The sequence below is a fragment of the Pleurodeles waltl genome, chromosome 9 (genome assembly GCF_031143425.1).
Source record: "Pleurodeles waltl isolate 20211129_DDA chromosome 9, aPleWal1.hap1.20221129, whole genome shotgun sequence".
In the NCBI taxonomy this organism is placed as follows: Eukaryota; Metazoa; Chordata; class Amphibia; order Caudata; family Salamandridae; genus Pleurodeles; species Pleurodeles waltl.
In genome coordinates this window covers 161,485,474-161,507,445 of record NC_090448.1, presented here as the reverse complement: position 1 = coordinate 161,507,445, position 21,972 = coordinate 161,485,474, and the positions used below count along the sequence as shown (strand labels likewise).

The 21,972-nt window shown below is 47.1% G+C and overlaps 1 protein-coding gene across 22 annotated transcripts in view; it reads right to left on the bottom strand.

Moving 5' to 3' along the window:
- MAGI1 (membrane associated guanylate kinase, WW and PDZ domain containing 1) overlaps positions 1–21,972 on the bottom strand; it is a 1,074,483-nt gene that overhangs the window by 187,308 nt on the left and 865,203 nt on the right. For all 22 annotated transcript variants that reach the window (XM_069206485.1, XM_069206495.1, XM_069206490.1 and 19 more), the window contains 2 exons: positions 18,917–18,974; positions 4–98 (listed from right to left, as the gene is read on the bottom strand). In XM_069206485.1, the coding sequence (XP_069062586.1) occupies positions 4–98; positions 18,917–18,974 (153 nt within the window). The remainder of the gene's footprint in view (positions 1–3; positions 99–18,916; positions 18,975–21,972) is intronic.

The window sequence follows — 21,972 nt, the reverse complement described above, 5'->3', positions numbered from 1 at the left end:
TACCTTCAGGTTGCGGGTTCTGCTGCTGCATCTCAAGTTGTTTCTTTCTTCTGGCTTCCAGGACTGGGTTTTCATATTGTGTCTTCCTGTTTACATGGCTGTTAGAAAAATAAATCTAGCTTCATAACAAAACAAATACAGAAATGCATAACATGACATCTCGCCACCAAGTGCAATAACAAACAGAAGCGCGGTGAAGTGAAGCTGCTAGTTACTGAAGTTGATTGTACCAGAGACTTTATGAGTACCATAGATAGAACCTACCTCTAATTTTTATTATTTATGACAATTCCGATAGGATGAATCAGAGAAGAAAAGACCTTTGGGTGAATGATCATTTAACACTTTAAAATTATTCTGAACTAAAAGATAAATAAATGCAGGCTGGTGAGTCCAGCACTTCTAATTACAAGAAAGAGCCGTTTAGCATGTGGATTTTTATAACAGTCAGTTCTGCTGATCTTTAATACCACCAATGGCAGACCCTCTCTTTACCCCCTGAAATACCGCATTGCAGTCAAATTTAGAATTTTTTCTAGAAGTTAATGAAAAGTTGTGCTTTAAGACCATAACGTTTAGCAAAAGAATCGCTATACTACATCGCACAGCTTAAGTTTGAGAAGGCTTCCTTAAAAGGAACATGGTGTTCTACAAACAGAACATCCTCAGCTAAAACACTAAACATTTTCAAGCAAATAAAAAGGCTAGAAAATGTTCCATATTTCCGTTAATGAAAGGCAGGCATTTTTAGCACAACAAATTACTACTGGGAAGAGTGCTTTCATCTCGGACAGGTTGCGTACTTCAGACCGGACATGTGGCTCCTATAAAGTAGGGAAATTAATATGCTCTCACCACTTGTCGTAGCCCGTAACAGTTTCTCAGGTTCAAAGAGGAGATCAAGGTTTCATAAGAATCTCCTTCATGACACCATCCATCCCACAGTGAAGACAGTATAAACTGTCCCGCAAACTGAAACGAAACTGAAACTAAACAGTTGATCTAGAGGGTAATACACCCGATGAAGATACTTGAAGCCCATCAACTGGTGCCGGCTCCTTAACGGCTGCACTGCCTCTTACGCTACAATGTTGACGCAAATAAGTCAAAGCAGACAACTCCGGAGGTTCTGCCATGGCCTCCACAAGCAGTTCTCGCATAATGAGGTCCTTCCTCTAGTAGCCAAACTGAGCTAGGATGGTATGAGCGTCATTCTGAGCAGTTACGTGTTCCCAACTGCAGAGTAACTCATCTGTGGAAGGAAACCACATGGACAACTCCAGTGGAATCTGTGGAGTATAAAGTAGCGGCCTGCCCTGTATCTCTGCTAGTCTTTTCCATGAGTATTGTGTTGTACCTAGGAGGTCCATGGTGTGATAGCATCACATTGAATTATGAAACAGTGTCCTGGGCAGAGTAACTGGAGAGCAGCATCACGTTCCAGCCAGAGGTGGGGTAAATTGGCAGGTAGCCAATAATGGACAAAGAGGCACTGTGCAGCTCTATAATTAAACCTCCAGGTCTGGAGCATTCAGACCACCCATGGCATAAGGGGGAGTGAGTGTTTTCCAACTCACACGTGGCTGCTTTCCAGCCCACACCAATTCTACCATCAGGAGCTGCAAGGTCCACAAAACCGTACTGGGCGGCATAATTTGAATATTGGCAAAAAAAAGAACAAAAAACGGGGCAGCAATACCTTCTCCATGATGGAGATATGGCCACAGAGCAACAGGGGCAAATAGATAAAATGCTCAACCGCCTCTGCTCTACAATAATTATCCAACAGTAGTACTGCTGTATGCCCAACTACAGCACCAAGTCTGTTGTTCGTTGTTTTGGATAGTCCAGCTGTAATTGTGTTGTGGCCGCAGTGAGGGGAAATAAGAGATTTATATCAATTAATTTGCAAAAACAAAGTTTTTCACCACGTGTCTTAACACAGAGACCATAAACCTCAACAGAATCAAACACTTTTTCAGCATCTATAAATACTGCAGTAGTGCGTAAATTGGGATCAATACAAGGGATTGCTCCAAAAAGGGTCCTACGATTATATATCGATGACTGACCTTGTATAAATCCAGCATGCTCTAGGCCTAAAATACCTGGGAGTAGAGGCGCCATGCGATTTGTGAAGATTCACAAATATTTTCTTTTCAGTATTTAACAATGACAACGGTCGATGGGACTAACAGTCAGCTGACTTACCCAGCTTTAGCAGGGTGATTAGCAATGTCTCACACATCGTAGGGGGAGGGGCATGCATACCCCCATTACAATTTCTTCCAATAATGTGACCAAGTGTGGGACAAGTTTATCCTGACAGGCTTTAAAAAAACGTCACCCATAACCCATCCATACCCAGGGCTTTCCCAACCAGCATGGGCTTCAGTGCTTCCACGATCTCAGGGAGGCAGAGTGGTGCCATTAGGTGCTCCCTGTCAGCCACTTCATAGTGACACGAGCAAGGTAGTCCATCATGGCTTGTTCCTTGCGTGTGAGGTTTATAGATCCCTATAATAACAGCGAAAACGATCCGTCAACTTTGTCACACGAAGGGGCGCACCTTGTTCATTCTTAATAGCAAACACTGCGCTGTCTTCACGTCACGGCTGAAGAGCTGCCAGCATAGCACGAGGGAGCTCACCCTCGCCGTACATCCTTGCCATCGCATATTTCCCCAGATGTGTCACCTTACTCTGAGCAACTTCATTATACTCTTCCTAAAGGGCCCGGAGTTCGTCCAACAGACTCTGCTTGGCCGTCTCTCTATGTGACCATTCCAAGCCTGCCAGATCCACCTTCAACCACAACAGGCGGTCATGGATCAAGGGTGTGTTTGAATATGGTAACCTCCCCCCATCCCCAGATACAGGCCCTGAAAGCCTCCTAGATAGTAGGGACCTTCTCTGTTGGTCCTATATTAGTATTCAAATATTTGTCAATTGCCTGCGCAAGCTCCCCAAAGGAGCACAGAGTCCAGAAGAGTACTGCAGGGACCGCCAGGTGAATGCTGCAAGCAGTCATGGGCAAGAACCAGTAAAACCAGGAAATAGTCTGTAGTGTGCAGTAGGTGATGACATTGCCAGACACGAGGCACCAGGCTCCGTGACAATAGCCTGTAATCTGTGCGTATGAATGCTGTTTACCATGGAGTAATGGGTATAACCTGTGCCTGTGAGGCATTCATGCTGCCAGACATCCAGCAGCCCAAACTGTTCAGCAATATCATGTGCTATATAGCATGTAGCACTATAATGAGCCACATTCTAGTGCGTTCACATTGGGCCCCAAGAGTGATCTCATCTGGGCAAAAACACAATTAAAAACTACGCCTATATTTGGGGTAGAACGCCACACTGGGCAGGCCTAGAGCCTGATAAAACTGCAGATTATCATAGTTTGGGCGATACCTCCACACCAGTAAAGCAGCAAATGTATCCTTGTGACAGTGCATTGCAACATATTGGGCACCAGAATCCACACATTTCCTGTATCTTAACACCGGAGTCATGCTGGACCCAAATCAGCATGCCCCAGGCATGTATAGTGAAGCCCGCTGCATCATTGTGCAAGTAGCCCACTCCAGGGACCAAGTGCATTTCCTGAAGTACGGCAACATCTATGCTATGGAGCTGTAAAAACACCACCACTTTGAGTACCTTTCCGCAGTCCTTCAGCCCACTGACATTCCATGTGAGACATTTACACAGTAGAGTGCGCCTATAATTCTCGCTGTCTTCAGCTACACTTCCAGCCATCACCACGTCACACAAACCAAAAATCAAGCTCACTGCAGACCGCTCACCACAGTCTGCACTCAGCAGAGCACAATTAATGGTTGTGTAGATCCCAAACACACTGTGCACCCCCAGCAAACATGGCAATGCACTCCCCACCACAGTCCCACCCTTCAACCAAGAAACTGAGCCCAAATGGAAACCATGAGGTGCAACCATCGGGACAGACACTGCCCTGCCAAACACCCCTGCAACACCAAGGCACAGGGGCTGCATCTTAGTATATTATGTGCTAAAACACCAATAACAAAGCACAATTTTTGGAGACACGTACCACACCACTTACTCATCCGATGACTCATCAGGCATTTGGGGCCCTGTTCAGCATCATCAATACTGCAAGTTACGCATCGGAGCCAACGATATTAACATCCATTCTGACCTGGAAGAGACCACTACAACATATCTGCAGCCACTCTCTTGGATCACCACATTCGGCTGTCTGAGAAAAACTCACCCTCACCTGGCGGTAGTACAGAAGGGAGCCAACAACACAAATAAAGGGCACTACAGCAGAAAACAAAACTAACCAAAATAGGAGACAAAAGTTACTAATCCCACTCCTCTGTGTCCTTTGAGGTCTTTAGTTCGCTCTCCATCAATTGTGGCAAAGGCCACCAAGCCACCACCACTGAATGCTGCTTGAAGAACTGCTGCAAAAGTTTAGGGTCAATGAAGATCTTGGCTTTCCCATCCATCAACACCTGTAGACGAGCAGGTTAGAGCATACCATATTCCAAGTTCAGTTCCTTTAGCTTGCACTTAGGACCAGGAGGCACGGATGCAGTTTATTCTGGCTAATGCATAAAAATTGAATTTTCAGGGCCTTCATGATTAAGCACCTGTGCATCCTGGGACCTGCTGAGCGCCAAGACCTGGTCTCTATTGTTCAACAGCAATCATTGGGCAAGGTCTTCTCCCAGCACCAGAAGAGGTGCAAGGGAACGATGGGCACGCTCCACTACCAAGGTGTCAGAATGTCTCATGCCACATAAGAGCAATAAGTAGTTATTCTATGTATCTCTCCATGTTCTCTATGTTCATGGATTCAGTAAGGCCTACAAAATGGAGATTGTTTCAGCATGATTGGGCTTAAAAGTCTTGCGTCTTAGCCTGCAGGGAGATGGGTACCTTCTCCATCTGTTTCTGGGTTGCAGAGATGGAAACTGTTCATTCTCTCCCCCCAACACCCACTGCTCAATCACGTCCAAATGTTCTGCATGCTTATTTAGAGCTCAGACATACGATCCATCCACAAAGGGAGGGCATTGATCTTGCTGTCAGTTTTAGTGAGGCTGTGTTGCATGGCAGTCGAGATTTGTTGCGGCTCCCCACCAATATCCGTCCCATAGCATCCTGCCCAGCCTCAAGCGCCACCACACCCTCATAATGAGGCCTGGGTTTATTCTGCAGCTCGAATTGCAGCTTGGGCTGCATTTGATCTGTTTTGCCCATTATAGTAGGCTGCCCCTTTGGTCTCAAGAGGCATCACCAGCAGGGAAATCACCACGCAAAACTGACCAAGGGAGAAACAAAGTTCTGTAGGATACCCTGCGCGGTATTGTAGGTACTAGGAGATTTGTCAGGCCAAGTGGAGAATTAAATAACCATTTCCCTAACCACATGTCCATCCAGTGCCTCAGGGGCCCAACCCCATCACCGCTATCAAACATCCCACCTGCTGATCCGGCCATTGTCTAGGGCCACACACTCACCTCCCCCAAAGTGGCATAGGCAGGCTGAGAATTCCCATTGTCACCAGAGGAAAACCTCTTCGATAGGCAACCTGTACCACCCACACTCTACCTCCGACGACAGTCCATGCGTCAGAGTCTTGTGGGGGTTTGTGGTGTCCAATATCTTCGCTGTGCAGCCACAGCACCAGGTAATTAATACACGAGGCCCTTGCTGCTAGGTGTACTCGGCTGTGTACTCTCAGCAGAGCCAGCGATCCACAGGGGGTGGGGAGCATGCAAGTCTTTCACACCTCCCCTGGCGCACCAGCAGGTAGGGAGCACTGGCTGGAACAGCACACAGGCCCACACTGGTGCAGCCATTGTATGACAGCCCTCACCACATTCCTCATTGTTGGCACCAGAAACAGGTCTGCAAGCAGCGTCAGCCTGCAGATGCTGGCCTAGCTAGCCACGTTGCCTGAAGTGCCTCCTGCAACTGGATGCACTCAGGCAGTGCATTGGGCCTCCCAAACATGCAGCGGGCCCTGGTAAGGCCTGGCAAGTACCAGTCAGGCTCCGCTGCCTGCTCTCTGCCCTGGCCTTGTGGCCAACAGCAAAGTGCAGCAACAGGCTCTTATTAGCCATTTCACAGCAGACTTTTAGCTATAATGTCAGCACCGCCCACATAGGTAGTAAGGGAAGTGAATGTTGCAGCAAAATACAGCAATTTAGCACAGGATGACAATGGATAGTCGTGCGGCTGAAGAGGCTCGCCAAAGTGGTGGCCATTTTCAGGCCAGGCATTCTCCGCTCCACAAAGTTGTTTCTTCTGAACAACCTTGGGCAATTTCTTGACAAGTGCAGAGGAAATTCACTAGCTACAGACTTCAGTCTACTCATCAGAATCCTGCTGTTTGCTAGAGGTGGAACAGGTGCCACTGTGTGACTGACCAGGTGGTTTGAATTCACGGTCAAGTCACAAAATGCTTTCAGATAGAACACATGAGCTAACAAATGTTTAAGTCACTAGGCAACACCATGAAATGTTCAAAGCGTTTATTTGGGGAGGGAGTGGTAAGGTACAGAGGTATTCAACTAGAGATATACAGCTGGCTTATTTATCCTACTGATGGAGGTCATCTTCTAACAGACGTGAGGAGCATTTTGGATAATATAACATAATGCTTCCAATGAGTGATATCCATATTCTTGGACATGCATATAATGATCAACCTTCCTTCCGCAAAATCTAACTCTGGAAGAAGGCTGTCCATGCCACTGATGACATTTCAAAGAAGTGCACTTGCCTGATTTATAGGCAGGTAATAGGCACTGAAGAAATTAGGTTCAATGTGAAAGGTACACAGATGAAGTACCTCCAATACAAAGAACAGTAAGTGTAATAAATAATTGTAACCATTGAACTGTTGGCATGTTTTTCACAATGACAAAATGTGACTCGATTTCATGAGTTTTGGTTTGTTGAGAGTCGTAATCTGTGTGTCAATTAATCACACTATACTGAGCTTTGGTTCACAGGGTGTAAGGTAAGAGTACTCTATTGACCTGTGGCCAAAACAGTCATTTTAAAATAAAAAGCACCAGTCAAGTAGCATCAAGTGGCACTACCCTTTTTACCTTCTGTAGGAAGTTGGCTCTGTATGTGCTATTTCAAAGTAAGGAATAGCATGCACAGAGTCCAAGGGTTCCCCTTAGAGGTAAAATAGTGGTAAAAATAGATAATACTAATGCTCTATTTTGTGGTAGTGTGGTCGAGCAGTAGGCTTATCCAAGGAGTAGTGTTAAGCATTTGTTGTACCTACACATAGACAATAAATGAGGTACACACACTCAGAGACAAATCCAGCCAATAGGTTTTTATATAGAAAAATATCTTTTCTTAGTTTATTTTAAGAACCACAGGTTCAAATTCTACATGTAATATCTTATTCGAAAGGTATTGCAGGTAAGTACTTTAGGAACTTTAAATCATCAAAATTGCATGTATACTTTTCAAGTTATTCACAAATAGCTGTTTTAAAAGTGGACACTTAGTGCAATTTTCACAGTTCCTAGGGGAGGTAAGTATTTGTTAGGTTAACCAGGTAAGTAAGACACTTACAGGGCTTAGTTCTTGGTCCAAGGTAGCCCACCGTTGGGGGTTCAGAGCAACCCCAAAGTCACCACACCAGCAGCTCAGGGCCGGTCAGGTGCAGAGTTCAAAGTGGTGCCCAAAACGCATAGGCTAGAATGGAGAGAAGGGGGTGCCCCAGTTCCGGTCTGCTTGCAGGTAAGTACCCGCGTCTTCGGAGGGCAGACCAGGGGGGTTTTGTAGGGCACCGGGGGGGACACAAGTCCACACAGAAATTTCACCCTCAGCGGCGCGGGGGCGGCCGGGTGCAGTGTAGAAACAAGCGTCGGGTTCGCAATGTTAGTCTATGAGAGATCTCGGGATCTCTTCAGCGCTGCAGGCAGGCAAGGGGGGGATTCCTCGGGGAAACCTCCACTTGGGCAAGGGAGAGGGACTCCTGGGGGTCACTTCTCCAGTGAAGGTCCGGTCCTTCAGGTCCTGGGGGCTGCGGGTGCAGGGTCTCTCCCAGGCGTCGGGACTTTAGGTTCAAAGAGTCGCGGTCAGGGGAAGCCTCGGGATTCCCTCTGCAGGCGGCGCTGTGGGGGCTCAGGGGGGACAGGTTTTTGTACTCACAGTCTTAGAGTAGTCCTGGGGTCCCTCCTGAGGTGTTGGATCGCCACCAGCCGAGTCGGGGTCGCCGGGTGCAGTGTTGCAAGTCTCACGCTTCTTGCGGGGAGCTTGCAGGGTTCTTTAAAGCTGCTGGAAACAAAGTTGCAGCTTTTCTTGGAGCAGGTCCGCTGTCCTCGGGAGTTTCTTGTCTTTTCGAAGCAGGGGCAGTCCTCAGAGGATGTCGAGGTCGCTGGTCCCTTCGGAAGGCGTCGCTGGAGCAGGATCTTTGGAAGGCAGGAGACAGGCCGGTGAGTTTCTGGAGCCAAGGCAGTTGTCGTCTTCTGGTCTTCCGCTGCAGGGGTTTTCAGCTGGGCAGTCCTTCTTCTTGTAGTTGCAGGAATCTAATTTTCTAGGGTTCAGGGTAGCCCTTAAATACTAAATTTAAGGGCGTGTTTAGGTCTGGGGGGTTAGTAGCCAATGGCTACTAGCCCTGAGGGTGGGTACACCCTCTTTGTGCCTCCTCCCAAGGGGAGGGGGTCACAATCCTAACCCTATTGGGGGAATCCTCCATCTGCAAGATGGAGGATCTCTAAAAGTCAGAGTCACCTCAGCTCAGGACACCTTAGGGGCTGTCCTGACTGGCCAGTGACTCCTCCTTGTTTTTCTCATTATTTTCTCCGGCCTTGCCGCCAAAAGTGGGGCCTGGCCGGAGGGGGCGGGCAACTCCACTAGCTGGAGTGTCCTGCTGGGTTGGCACAAAGGGGGTGAGCCTTTGAGGCTCACCGCCAGGTGTGACAATTCCTGCCTGGGGGAGGTGTTAGCAGCTCCACCCAGTGCAGGCTTTGTTACTGGCCTCAGAGTGACAAAGGCACTCTCCCCATGGGGCCAGCAACATGTCTCGGTTTGTGGCAGGCTGCTAAAACTAGTCAGCCTACACAGATAGTCGGTTAAGTTTCAGGGGGCACCTCTGGGGTGTATTTTACAATAAAATGTACACTGGCATCAGTGTGCATTTATTGTGCTGAGAAGTTGGATACCAAACTTCCCAGTTTTCAGTGTAGCCATTATGGTGCTGTGGAGTTCGTGCTTGACAAACTCCCAGACCATATACTCTTATGGCTACCCTGCACTTACAATGTCTAAGGTTTTGTTTAGACACTGTAGGGGTACCATGCTCATGCACTGGTACCCTCACCTATGGTATAGTGCACCCTGCCTTAGGGCTGTAAGGCCTGCTAGAGGGGTGTCTTACCTATACTGCATAGGCAGTGAGAGGCTGGCATGGCACCCTGAGGGGAGTGCCATGTCGACTTACTCGTTTTGTCCTCACTAGCACACACAAGCTGGCAAGCAGTGTGTCTGTGCTGAGTGAGAGGTCTCCAGGGTGGCATAAGACATGCTGCAGCCCTTAGAGACCTTCCTTGGCATCAGGGCCCTTGGTACTAGAAGTACCAGTTACAAGGGACTTATCTGGATGCCAGGGTCTGCCAATTGTGGATACAAAAGTACAGGTTAGGGAAAGAACACTGGTGCTGGGGCCTGGTTAGCAGGCCTCAGCACACTTTCAATTGTAAACATAGCATCAGCAAAGGCAAAAAGTCAGGGGGCAACCATGCCAAGGAGGCATTTCCTTACACAACCCCCCCCCCAAACGAAAGAGGATGAGACTAACCTTTCCCAAGAGAGTCTTCATTTTCTAAGTGGAAGAACCTGGAAAGGCCATCTGCATTGGCATGGGCAGTCCCAGGTCTGTGTTCCACTATAAAGTCCATTCCCTGTAGGGAGATGGACCACCTCAACAGTTTAGGATTTTCACCTTTCATTTGCATCAGCCATTTGAGAGGTCTGTGGTCAGTTTGAACTAGGAAGTGAGTCCCAAAGAGGTATGGTCTCAGCTTCTTCAGGGACCAAACCACAGCAAAGGCCTCCCTCTCAATGGCACTCCAACGCTGCTCCCTGGGGAGTAACCTCCTGCTAATGAAAGCAACAGGCTGGTCAAGGCCATCATCATTTGTTTGGGACAAAACTGCCCCTATCCCATGTTCAGAGGCATCAGTCTGCACAATGAACTGCTTAGAATAATCTGGAGCTTTTAGAACTGGTGCTGAGCACATTGCCTGTTTCAGGGTGTCAAAGGCCTGTTGGCATTCCACAGTCCAGTTCACTTTCTTGGGCATTTTCTTGGAGGTGAGTTCAGTGAGGGCTGTCACAATGGATCCATATCCCTTCACAAACCTCCTGTAATACCCAGTCAAGCCAAGGAATGCCCTGACTTGAGTCTGGGTTTTTGGAGCTACCCAGTCCAGAATAGTCTGGATCTTGGGTTGGAGTGGCTGAACTTGGCCTCCACCTACAAGGTGTCCCAAGTAAACCACAGTTCCCTGCCCTATCTGGCATTTGGATGCCTTGATAGAGAGGCCTGCAGATTGCAGAGCCTTCAAAACCTTCCTCAGGTGGACCAGGTGATCCTGCCAGGTGGAGCTAAAGACAGCAATATCATCAAGATAAGCTGTGCTAAAGGACTCCAAGCCAGCAAGGACTTGATTCACCAACCTTTGGAAGGTGGCAGGGGCATTCTTTAAACCAAAGGGCATAACAGTAAACTGATAATGCCCATCAGGTGTGGAGAATGCTGTCTTCGCTTTTGCTCCAGGTGCCATTTTTATTTGCCAGTACCCTGCTGTCAAGTCAAAGGTACTTAGGAATGTGGCAGCACCTAATTTGTCTATGAGCTCATCAGCTCTTGGAATTGGATGAGCATCTGTCTTGGTGACAGAATTGAGCCCCCTGTAGTCCACACAAAACCTCATCTCTTTCTTTCCATCTTTGGTGTGAGGTTTGGGGACTAAGACCACTGGGCTAGCCCAGGGGCTGTCAGAGCGCTCAATCACTCCCAATTCCAGCATCTTGTGGACTTCCACCTTGATGCTTTCCTTAACATGGTCAGACTGTCTAAAGATTTTGTTCTTGACAGGCATGCTGTCTCCTGTGTCCACATCATGGGTACACAGGTGTGTCTGACCAGGGGTTAAGGAGAAGAGTTCAGGAAACTGTTGTAGGACTCTCCTACAATCAGCTTGCTGTTGGCCAGAGAGGGTGTCTGAGTAGATCACTCCATCTACTGTGCCATCTTTTGGGTCTGATGACAGAAGATCAGGGAGAGGTTCACTCTCTGCCTCCTGATCCTCATCTGTTACCATCAACAGATTCACATCAGCCCTGTCATGGAAGAGCTTAAGGCGGTTCACATGGATCACCCTCTTGGGGCTCCTGCTTGTGCCCAGGTCCACCAAGTAGGTGACCTGACTCTTCCTTTCTAGTACTGGGTAAGGGCCACTCCATTTGTCCTGGAGTGCCCTGGGAGCCACAGGCTCCAGAACCCAGACTTTCTGCCCTGGTTGGAACTCAACCAGTGCAGCCTTTTGGTCATACCAAAACTTCTGGAGCTGTTGGCTGGCCTCAAGGTTTTTGGTTGCCTTTTCCATGTACTCTGCCATTCTAGAGCGAAGGCCAAGTACATAGTCCACTATGTCCTGTTTAGGCTCATGGAGAGGTCTCTCCCAGCCTTCTTTAACAAGGGCAAGTGGTCCCCTTACAGGATGACCAAACAGAAGTTCAAAGGGTGAGAATCCTACTCCCTTCTGTGGCACCTCTCTGTAAGCGAAAAGCAGACATGGCAAGAGGACATCCCATCTCCTTTTGAGTTTTTCTGGGAGCCCCATGATCATGCCCTTTAATGTCTTGTTGAATCTCTCAACTAAGCCATTAGTTTGTGGATGGTATGGTGTAGTGAATTTATAAGTCACCCCACACTCATTCCACATGTGCTTTAGGTATGCTGACATGAAGTTGGTACCTCTGTCAGACACCACCTCCTTAGGGAAACCCACTCTGGTAAAGATACCAATGAGGGCCTTGGCTACTGCAGGGGCAGTAGTCGACCTAAGGGGAATAGCTTCAGGATACCTGGTAGCATGATCCACTACTACCAGGATATACATATTTCCTGAGGCTGTGGGAGGTTCCAGTGGACCAACTATGTCCACACCCACTCTTTCAAAGGGAACCCCCACCACTGGAAGTGGAATGAGGGGGGCCTTTGGATGCCCACCTGTCTTACCACTGGCTTGACAGGTGGGGCAGGAGAGGCAAAACTCCTTAACCATGTTGGACATATTGGGCCAGTAGAAGTGGTTGACTAACCTCTCCCACGTCTTGGTTTGTCCCAAATGTCCAGCAAGGGGAATGTCATGGGCCAATGTTAGGATGAACTTCCTGAACAGCTGAGGCACTACCACTCTCCTAGTGGCACCAGGTTTGGGGTCTCTGGCCTCAGTGTACAGGAGTCCATCTTCCCAATAGACCCTATGCGTTCCATTTTTCTTGCCTTTGGACTCTTCAGCAGCTTGCTGCCTAAGGCCTTCAAGCGAGGGACAGGCTTCTTGTCCCTTACACAGCTCCTCCCTTGAGGGTCCCCCTGGGCCTAAGAGCTCAACCTGATAAGGTTCAAGCTCCAAAGGCTCAGTTCCCTCAGAGGGCAGAACTTCTTCCTGAGAAGAGAGGTTCCCTTTCTTTTGCTGTGTTGCAGTTGGTTTCCCAACTGACTTTCCTGTTCTCTTGGTAGGCTGGGCCATTTTTCCAGACTCCAGCTCTACTTTTTCACCCTGTGCCTTGCATTGTGCTCTTGTTTTCACACACACCAGTTCAGGGATACCCAGCATTGCTGCATGGGTTTTTAGTTCTACCTCAGCCCATGCTGAGGACTCCAGGTCATTTCCAAGCAGACAGTCCACTGGGATATTTGAGGAGACCACCACCTGTTTCAGGCCATTGACCCCTCCCCATTCTAAAGTAACCATTGCCATGGGATGTACTTTTCTCTGATTGTCAGCGTTGGTGACTGTGTAAGTTTTTCCAGTCAGGTATTGGCCAGGGGAAACCAGTTTCTCTGTCACCATGGTGACACTGGCACCTGTATCCCTCAGGCCCTCTATTCTAGTCCCATTAATTAAGAGTTGCTGTCTGTATTTTTGCATGTTAGGCGGCCAGACAGCTAGTGTGGCTAAATCCACCCCACCCTCAGAAACTAGAGTAGCTTCAGTGTGGACCCTGATTTGCTCTGGGCACACTGTTGATCCCACTTGGAGACTAGCCATACCAGTGTTACCTGGATGGGAGTTTGGAGTGGAACCTTTCTTGGGACAGGCCTTGTCTCCAGTTTGGTGTCCATGCTGTTTACAGCTATGACACCAGGCCTTTTTGGGATCAAAGTTTTTACCCTTGTACCCATTGTTTTGTGAAGAGGCTCTGGGCCCACCCTCCTGTGCAGGTTTTTGGGGGCCTGTAGAAGACTCTTTACTATTTTTAGTTTTGGTTGTCTCATCACCCTTCCCCTGGGGAGTCTTTGTGACCCCTTTCTTTTGGTCACCCCCTGTTGAAGTCTTGGACACCCTTGTCTTGACCCAATGGTCCGCCTTCTTTCCCAATTCTTGGGGAGAAATTGGTCCTAGGTCTACCAGATGCTGATGCAGTTTATCATTGAAACAATTACTTAACAGGTGTTCTTTCACAAATAAATTGTACAGCCCATCATAATTACTTACACCACTGCCTTGAATCCAACCATCTAGTGTTTTCACTGAGTAGTCTACAAAGTCAACCCAGGTCTGGCTCGAGGATTTTTGAGCCCCCCTGAATCTAATCCTATACTCCTCAGTGGAGAATCCAAAGCCCTCAATCAGGGTACCCTTCATGAGGTCATAAGATTCTGCATCTTGTCCAGAGAGTGTGAGGAGTCTATCCCTACACTTTCCTGTGAACATTTCCCAAAGGAGAGCACCCCAGTGAGATCTGTTCACTTTTCTGGTTACACAAGCCCTCTCAAAAGCTGTGAACCATTTGGTGATGTCATCACCATCTTCATATTTAGTTACAATCCCTTTAGGGATTTTCAACATGTCAGGAGAATCTCTGACCCTATTTATGTTGCTGCCACCATTGATGGGTCCTAGGCCCATCTCTTGTCTTTCCCTCTCTATGGCTAGGATCTGTCTTTCCAAAGCCAATCTTTTGGCCATCCTGGCTAACTGGATGTCCTCTTCACTGGGGCTATCCTCAGTGATTTCAGAGGTGTTGGTCTCTCCTGTGAGGGAACCAGCATCTCTGACTATTATTTTAGGAGTCAGGGTTTGAGGGACCCTGTCCTCCCTAGATAGGACTGGTAGGGGGGAATTTTCCTCCAAGTCACTATCCTCTTCCTCTGAGTTGCCACCCTCAGAGGGGTTGGCCTTTTCAAACTCTGCCAAAAGCTCCTGGAGCTGTATTTTGGTAGGTTTGGGGCCCATTGTTATTTTCTTTATTTTACAGAGTGACCTTAGCTCCCTCATCTTAAGATGGAGGTAAGGTGTGGTGTCGAGTTCCACCACAGTCACATCTGTGCTAGACATTTTGCTTCTAAAAGTTGGAATACTTTTTAAGAATCTACAACTGGTTCTAGAATCTAATTCAAACTTTTACAAACTTTTAAACTCTAAAAGAAATGCTAAACAGGATCTAACACAAGGCCCTAGCAGGTCTTTTAAGAATTTAGAAAACTTTTCAAATTGCAAAAATCAATTTCTAATGACAATTTTGGAATTTGTCGTGTGATCAGGTATTGGCTGAGTAGTCCAGCAAATGCAAAGTCTTGTACCCCACCGCTGATCCACCAATGTAGGAAGTTGGCTCTGTATGTGCTATTTCAAAGTAAGGAATAGCATGCACAGAGTCCAAGGGTTCCCCTTAGAGGTAAAATAGTGGTAAAAATAGATAATACTAATGCTCTATTTTGTGGTAGTGTGGTCGAGCAGTAGGCTTATCCAAGGAGTAGTGTTAAGCATTTGTTGTACCTACACATAGACAATAAATGAGGTACACACACTCAGAGACAAATCCAGCCAATAGGTTTTTATATAGAAAAATATCTTTTCTTAGTTTATTTTAAGAACCACAGGTTCAAATTCTACATGTAATATCTTATTCGAAAGGTATTGCAGGTAAGTACTTTAGGAACTTTAAATCATCAAAATTGCATGTATACTTTTCAAGTTATTCACAAATAGCTGTTTTAAAAGTGGACACTTAGTGCAATTTTCACAGTTCCTAGGGGAGGTAAGTATTTGTTAGGTTAACCAGGTAAGTAAGACACTTACAGGGCTTAGTTCTTGGTCCAAGGTAGCCCACCGTTGGGGGTTCAGAGCAACCCCAAAGTCACCACACCAGCAGCTCAGGGCCGGTCAGGTGCAGAGTTCAAAGTGGTGCCCAAAACGCATAGGCTAGAATGGAGAGAAGGGGGTGCCCCGGTTCCGGTCTGCTTGCAGGTAAGTACCCGCGTCTTCGGAGGGCAGACCAGGGGGGTTTTGTAGGGCACCGGGGGGGACACAAGTCCACACAGAAATTTCACCCTCAGCGGCGCGGGGGCGGCCGGGTGCAGTGTAGAAACAAGCGTCGGGTTCGCAATGTTAGTCTATGAGAGATCTCGGGATCTCTTCAGCGCTGCAGGCAGGCAAGGGGGGGATTCCTCGGGGAAACCTCCACTTGGGCAAGGGAGAGGGACTCCTGGGGGTCACTTCTCCAGTGAAAGTCCGGTCCTTCAGGTCCTGGGGGCTGCGGGTGCAGGGTCTCTCCCAGGCGTCGGGACTTTAGGTTCAAAGAGTCGCGGTCAGGGGAAGCCTCGGGATTCCCTCTGCAGGCGGCGCTGTGGGGGCTCAGGGGGGACAGGTTTTTGTACTCACAGTATTAGAGTAGTCCTGGGGTCCCTCCTGAGGTGTTGGATCGCCACCAGCCGAGTCGGGGTCGCCGGGTGCAGTGTTGCAAGTCTCACGCTTCTTGCGGGGAGCTTGCAGGGTTCTTTAAAGCTGCTGGAAACAAAGTTGCAGCTTTTCTTGGAGCAGGTCCGCTGTCCTCGGGAGTTTCTTGTCTTTTCGAAGCAGGGGCAGTCCTCAGAGGATGTCGAGGTCGCTGGTCCCTTCGGAAGGCGTCGCTGGAGCAGGATCTTTGGAAGGCAGGAGACAGGCCGGTGAGTTTCTGGAGCCAAGGCAGTTGTCGTCTTCTGGTCTTCCGCTGCAGGGGTTTTCAGCTGGGCAGTCCTTCTTCTTGTAGTTGCAGGAATCTAATTTTCTAGGGTTCAGGGTAGCCCTTAAATACTAAATTTAAGGGCGTGTTTAGGTCTGGGGGGTTAGTAGCCAATGGCTTCTAGCCCTGAGGGTGGGTACACCCTCTTTGTGCCTCCTCCCAAGGGGAGGGGGTCACAATCCTAACCCTATTGGGGGAATCCTCCATCTGCAAGATGGAGGATCTCTAAAAGTCATAGTCACCTCAGCTCAGGACACCTTAGGGGCTGTCCTGACTGGCCAGTGACTCCTCCTTGTTTTTCTCATTATTTTCTCCGGCCTTGCCGCCAAAAGTGGGGCCTGGCCGGAGGGGGCGGGCAACTCCACTAGCTGGAGTGTCCTGCTGGGTTGGCACAAAGGGGGTGAGCCTTTGAGGCTCACCGCCAGGTGTGACAATTCCTGCCTGGGGGAGGTGTTAGCAGCTCCACCCAGTGCAGGCTTTGTTACTGGCCTCAGAGTGACAAAGGCACTCTCCCCATGGGGCCAGCAACATGTCTCGGTTTGTGGCAGGCTGCTAAAACTAGTCAGCCTACACAGATAGTCGGTTAAGTTTCAGGGGGCACCTCTAAGGTGCCCTCTGGGGTGTATTTTACAATAAAATGTACACTGGCATCAGTGTGCATTTATTGTGCTGAGAAGTTTGATACCAAACTTCCCAGTTTTCAGTGTAGCCATTATGGTGCTGTGGAGTTCGTGCTTGACAAACTCCCAGACCATATACTCTTATGGCTACCCTGCACTTACAATGTCTAAGGTTTTGTTTAGACACTGTAGGGGTACCATGCTCATGCACTGGTACCCTCACCTATGGTATAGTGCACCCTGCCTTAGGGCTGTAAGGCCTGCTAGAGGGGTGTCTTACCTATACTGCATAGGCAGTGAGAGGCTGGCATGGCACCCTGAGGGGAGTGCCATGTCGACTTACTCGTTTTGTCCTCACTAGCACACACAAGCTGGCAAGCAGTGTGTCTGTGCTGAGTGAGAGGTCTCCAGGGTGGCATAAGACATGCTGCAGCCCTTAGAGACCTTCCTTGGCATCAGGGCCCTTGGTACTAGAAGTACCAGTTACAAGGGACTTATCTGGATGCCAGGGTCTGCCAATTGTGGATACAAAAGTACAGGTTAGGGAAAGAACACTGGTGCTGGGGCCTGGTTAGCAGGCCTCAGCACACTTTCAATTGTAAACATAGCATCAGCAAAGGCAAAAAGTCAGGGGGCAACCATGCCAAGGAGGCATTTCCTTACACCTTCAATAATAAAATAAGACTAATATCTTTGTTCCATTAATTTGGTAACCCATTCAAAACCACTTAAATTTCCCTAGTGTAAGATCACATGGCCATATTGACCAGATTCATGGTACCTGGGAAGCAATTCCTGAATTTGATAACTGTCAAGAGGGTTAGAATGAGATTAGTTAAACTCTAGATAATTTAAAATCAATCACGTAGGAGAATAACACTGGTGAAACTCCACAACCTCCTCCTTTGGGAAAATTCTTGAAATCGCATGCATTCCTTCATGACCTATCCTTGTCCCAAATTAGCCACCATTCACAACCTATGACTGGTGTATCCCATCAGACAGTTTGTGGCTTGGTAAACATTTGCTACCACAATCATTATTTCAGAAAAGGCATTCACAACCACGACTTGAAGATATGATCTACTGCTGGCACAGTAGGACTGATAGCAGAACATAAACGCAGTTCTTAAAATATCACCATATTGTCACATTTTCATGAGTCAAAAAACTGGACCTTTCTATCCCACTTGTAGGGTATACCATACAGGGTCCCAAGAGAGGTGGCTAATATGAATGCTAACATCTCAATCAGATCATTCTCTTTGCTAATGGCTATCATGATAGGTTGCCATAAGCTGGGCTAGGAATGAATGGGATGGTATGGCCCACCTGCTGGCTTCCCTAGACTACTGATATGCAGGACATTAGTAGGAAAGAATAGTCTAGTTCCCAACTAGTGTAGCCTCTTTGCATGGGTTGATAAGGGTAATCACAGCAAGGTTCATATGCTTCTTTCCCCTCTGCAAGAAATGGACTGTCAATTAGAATTTCTTCAATCTCTCCTTGTCACCAACTCTTTTGTCATTGCTTAGAAGTGTCAAAACATCTGCATTTATAACTGACCAGCAGGACTGAGGGACACAAACTCCTATTCTTTTCATGCACCTCTCCTGCACCAGCTGGACCCTGCCTCTTTAATTGGAGTTCATTACCATTAGTGCTTTCCTCACCTCTTAAGTCACTTTTCTACAGTTTTGGAGACACTAGAATTACAGCCATATCACTTAACCACTCAAAAGCTGCAAAACAAATTTGTCACCTCCTATCGCACAACAAGTTATTTTGTGCCAACATACTCATTGGTCAACCTGAATCGCTCATACTAAATAATTGACATTGTCAGTGTTCAAAATACACACATTGACTGAGCACCAAATGTCTATTTTCAAACACATACAGATGCAAACATGAGATTGCAATAAGAAGAAAATAATATTTTCTACCACATTGTACTAGTGAGAACACTTACAAGATTTGCACACAAATATGGTAAAGTGATTCCATAAAACATTAAAAACTTACTCTACATAGTAGACACCATACACTGGATCTTCAATCTTTTCCCAACCTGTAGGCAACTCTAAAAATTAAACACAAAATAATGTAGTTTTAAACTGATGATTCAATCTAAATGGTGATTTTCTAGTTTCCAGCAATACAATCCCAAATCAACATCATATTATTGGAAGAAATACATTCTACTTTTTCCCCAAAGTTTAGGCTGGTATTACTAACATGACTCCTACCAGGACCAGTCCCAGTGGAAACATCTCTTACAAAAGAAAATTAACATGCACCAATCCCAACCTTCAAAAGAATTTCAAATATGTAGCATTTTTAGATTGTTTTGTACTGCAAGCAAATGTCCACCAGGAAATACAGGGTTAGAAAATAAAACACTAAAATGTTCTTTTCTGTGATCAATAATGAACTTCTTAATTCTTTCTTTATACATGTATGCATGCATTATTTATATAGTGCAAACCCAGAGAAAAACCAGTGGAGCACTGTATAGTCAAATGCAAAGACATAGTTAAGATATTATTGGTGGTGTATGTAGTTTATTGGGGGAAAACGCCCTATAGGACGACTCCGGAACAACGAAGTCGTGGGCAACGAAAGCGGAACTACGCTTTCCTTAACCATGACTTCGTTGTTTTGTGCCTTAACCATGCATGTGCTGAACAACGCACATGCGTGGTTAAGGCACAAATAAGGGAGTCGGCTGAGGAGGATGACGCGACGAGTCAGGTAAGTTGGGCGGGGGTGTGGGGTTGGGGTACTTTTTAGTTTTAGGGGCGGGGTGAGGGGTTGGGGTTTTAGTTTTGGGGTTTGGGGGGGGGGGGGTCGGGGTATTTTTAGTTTTAGGGGTGGGGTGGGGGGTTGGGTTTTAGTTTTAGGGGCAGGGGGGCCGGGTATTTTTAGTTTTATGGGTGGGGTTGGGGTAGTTTAGGTTTTAGGGATGGGGTTGTTTTAGGGGTGGGGGTTGGTTTGGTTTTAGGGGTGGGTTGGGTAATTTTAGGGGCGGAGGCTCGGAATAGTTTTAGGGGCGGGGTGGAGGGCTCGGAGTAGTGTTAAGGGTGGGGGTTGGAGTGTTTTAGGTTTTGGGGGTAGGGTGGGGGTTGCGGTAATTTTAGAGAGGAGGTGGGGGTTGGGGTAGTTTTAGGGGCAAGGGTGGGGGGTTGGTGTGGTTTTAGGTGGAGGGATTGCGGTAATTTTTAGGGGTGGGGGGCCAGAGAGGGGGACGAATGCTGGAACAATGCATTTGGGGGGCTTAGGGGCAGGGTAGGGGGCTTGGAGTACTGTTAGGGGTGGGGGTTGGGGTACTTTAGGTTTCAGGGATGGGGTGGGGGTGTTTTAGGTTTTGGGGGTAGGGTGGGGGTTGCAGTAATTTTTGGGAGGAGGTGGGGGTTTGGTTAGTTTTAGGGGCAAGGGTGGGGGGTTGGTGTGGTTTTAGGTGGGGGGTGAGGGGGTGCGGTAATTTTCAGGGGTGGGGGGGCAGGGGGGACACATGCTGGAACAATGCAAGCCTATCACCAATGCCTTTACCAGGAATGCCTTTACAACAAAAAATCGTTGTTAAAGCATTCGTGGTAAAGGCATTCGTGGTAACAATGAGGTCATTGTTCAGACCTCGTTGTTCAGGCATGCGTTGTTCCGGCAGGCGTGGTTCCGACATACATTTGTTTATTGGTGGGTAATGCATCATCATGCAGTACTCTTTGAAAGGTGCACTTTCAATCCTTTTCTGAATTGGAGCAGAACTAGGCCAGTTCTGATGGATATGTTGCGATTACTTCAGGTCCTAAGGAGAATGATGGATAAGTAAATTGACCTCTGTATAATCACTGTAAAATCTGAACTTTAAACAGCACTCCCCAACTGTACACAAAGCCATAGAAATCAGCCTGTGCTAATACGCATAAAATCTGCAGTTAGATTCTTGTCATTAGTACTGGAGACCCAAAGAAGCCATAATGAAATAGGATAGTGTAAAAATAAGTTGAAAACCTAAGCTGGAATATCAAAGGGAAAAAAGATGGCAAGAGGGACGGGGCATGTCCTGCACTCAACTGGTTGCCAGACACTTTAAAGAAAAGGAAGAAGCTTTTTACTTAACTCAAAATTATTATTAAACATATTTGATGGGAATGTACACCACTCATTAGAACCAAGGTTTTCTGTGACTATAGAGAAGATCAACACAGGCAGCTTGAAAACAGGAAAAAATATGGAGGACAGAACAGTCAAAATGCAGAAATACATACAAGATATTCTAGTGGATTCTACTCTGTTGCTAATCCTGAAACCTTATGCACTTCAATTTACTTTTTACCTTGTCCTGAGGAGAGTTTAAAAAATGTCTTTTTCACTTAATTTAGCCTTTGGCAGATCTCAATTCTTGCATTTAAACCACAGGTTGCCCCAAAAAATAATGTCTTATACAAGCAGCTAAACACTGCTGTTCTATCATCTGTCAGGCAAAGGCAGACTTTGTAATGACTTATTTCTTAGAGGTCAAACGCTAAGTAGATCTTCATAGAACATACCACTCACCTAGAACAGACATTTTCCAAAGCCTTTGCAGTACCGCTCAGCAGAAACCCTTAAAGTACTATTCCTTGACCCTTGCCAGCAGCAGTTAAAAGCAAGGAGAGTCCCCTCTTGTTGGAGAGAGGGCATGAGGACTTGGCAGGGGCTTCGTAGAAGCTTAGAATTTGCAGGGAATTTATCTCATTGCCTGGCCGTGGCATAGCACATTTTACAAAGAATATTTTCTACTAAATAGAGAAGCTATTATGCAACTAAAACTGAGAGTCTTGTAAGATTTTGTTCACCACAAAACTATTGAGCTTCACTCAATTTTTAAGGGACCTATCTCGGAAGCAATGTGGGCCAAGTGTGATCTAATCAGTGACCAAAGCATGCTGCTGCTCTACAGATCTTCATTAAGTCCTCATTTCTTTCTGGGGGCTTGTGCAGGAACCCTCTAACAGCTCCCTTAAGGATGAAGTGCAGGCTAACATATGCATACAGATGTTACCATGGCAGATATGATGGATGGTACTGGCATTCCT